Here is a 1,629-nt window from a genome sequence, read left to right as displayed (position 1 = left end):
TAAATGAGAGAAATATTTCTCATTTTTAAATATTGTGTGTGTTGTAGCAGAATCAATTGAGCAAATGTCTTCATAATTTCACAACTTGCTTTAAAAATTATCCATATCTTCAAAGAAAATGGCACACACAAAACAAATATATATTAAATATTAATAGTGAATAAACTACAAAGTCCACACTAAGTAGTATAATAAATTTGAGCAATCAAATGAGTGATGTTCTTTTTTATGGTAAGTATTAATAGGAAGTCATAAGTACTACAAATTTATTTTTCATGTACTTGTTCATAAAACGATAACAATAATAATAGTTAGTCCATATCAAAGAAAATTTATGAGTGATTTGATTAAATGTTTCTTTATTGATAGAACCCGGTGAACTATATTTTATGATATCCAAAATAATGTAAGAATTAAGACCATAATTTATTAGTATTTTTTTTTTCATAATCAAACAATATATTGCAATATTAAAAACTAAAAAAAAATTACTAATGAACTTATTATAATATGACTAAAATAAAAATAGAACAGCTACTTTATCATTTATTCATTACATTATCATTACTAACAAATATCAAAAGTTATTCATTCTTCCGTAGCCACAGAACCATCACCAATCAGGTGATCTATCTTTCCCTTAGGATTCTCAAAGAAATCTGCTACATCTAAGTGAGCAATGTCAGTATGATTTTCTGAGACAAAATTAGCTTCAGGGCTTTTCCCCCCTTTTTTTAGTGATGCTTGATAAAACTCAACCACATGCTTGGGAGTACGACAGTCACGTTGATAGTGTCCTTTTGCTCCACATTTAAAACAAACACATATTTTACCTGCTTCACGTTTGTCACTTCTTCTTTGTTCATTTTGATGGAACCATTTATTTGGTGAGTGATTAATGCCAGGAACATGGTTTCTTTCTTGACCATAGTCTCGTCCTCGGCCACGCCTACGTCCACGTCCTCGACCAGATCCGCGACCCCTTCCACGCCTAGCATGGTGGGCGTACACCTCATTCACTTCAGAAAATGGTGTAGATCCAGCAGGTCGAAGCTCATGATTTTTCATTAACAAATTATTATTTTGTTCAGCGACAAGGAGGTGAGAACTTAGTTCAGAATATTTCTTGAACCCTTTTTCTCTAATTGTTGTTGCAAGACCACATTCAAGGCATGAAAAGTGGAGAGTGTCTTGTCCATCATGTCATTATCATTAATGGGTTCTCCACATAATTCCAATTGAGAAAAAATTTTGAACAAGACAAAATTATATTCATGAAAAGACTTATAGTCTTGAAATCTCAGGTGCATCCAATCATATCGTGCTTGTGGATATATAATCATTTTTAGGTGGTCATACCTTTCTTTCAGATTATTCCACAAAACAAGTGGATCTTTAATAGTAAGATATTCATTCTTTAAAATCTCGTCAATATGATGACACAAAAATATCATGGCCTTAGCACGATCTTGATTTGATGCTTTATTTTCTTTCTTAATGGTGTCTCCAAGACCCATAGCATCTAAATGGATTTCAACATTCAATTTCCATGAAAGATAATTTCTGGACGAACTTTGAAGGGCATTAAATTCAAGTTTCGTAAGATTAGACATATTGAAATAAAGAGAA

At 31.7% G+C, this 1,629-nt stretch overlaps 1 protein-coding gene across 1 annotated transcript; it reads right to left on the bottom strand.

Annotated features, from left to right (window-relative positions):
• Nucleotides 1–588: 588 nt before the first annotated feature.
• On the bottom strand, nt 589–1,068 carry LOC124894275. The gene has a single exon (XM_047405005.1). The coding sequence runs from the start codon at nt 1,066–1,068 to the stop codon at nt 589–591; it is 480 nt and encodes a 159-aa protein (XP_047260961.1).
• Between the last annotated feature and the right edge of the window lie 561 nt (nt 1,069–1,629).

The sequence above is a fragment of the Capsicum annuum genome, unplaced genomic scaffold (assembly GCF_002878395.1).
Source record: "Capsicum annuum cultivar UCD-10X-F1 unplaced genomic scaffold, UCD10Xv1.1 ctg72671, whole genome shotgun sequence".
In the NCBI taxonomy this organism is placed as follows: domain Eukaryota; kingdom Viridiplantae; phylum Streptophyta; class Magnoliopsida; order Solanales; family Solanaceae; genus Capsicum; species Capsicum annuum.
The sequence above is the reverse complement of the archived record's forward strand: the minus strand, read 5'-3'. Positions and strand labels throughout refer to the sequence as shown.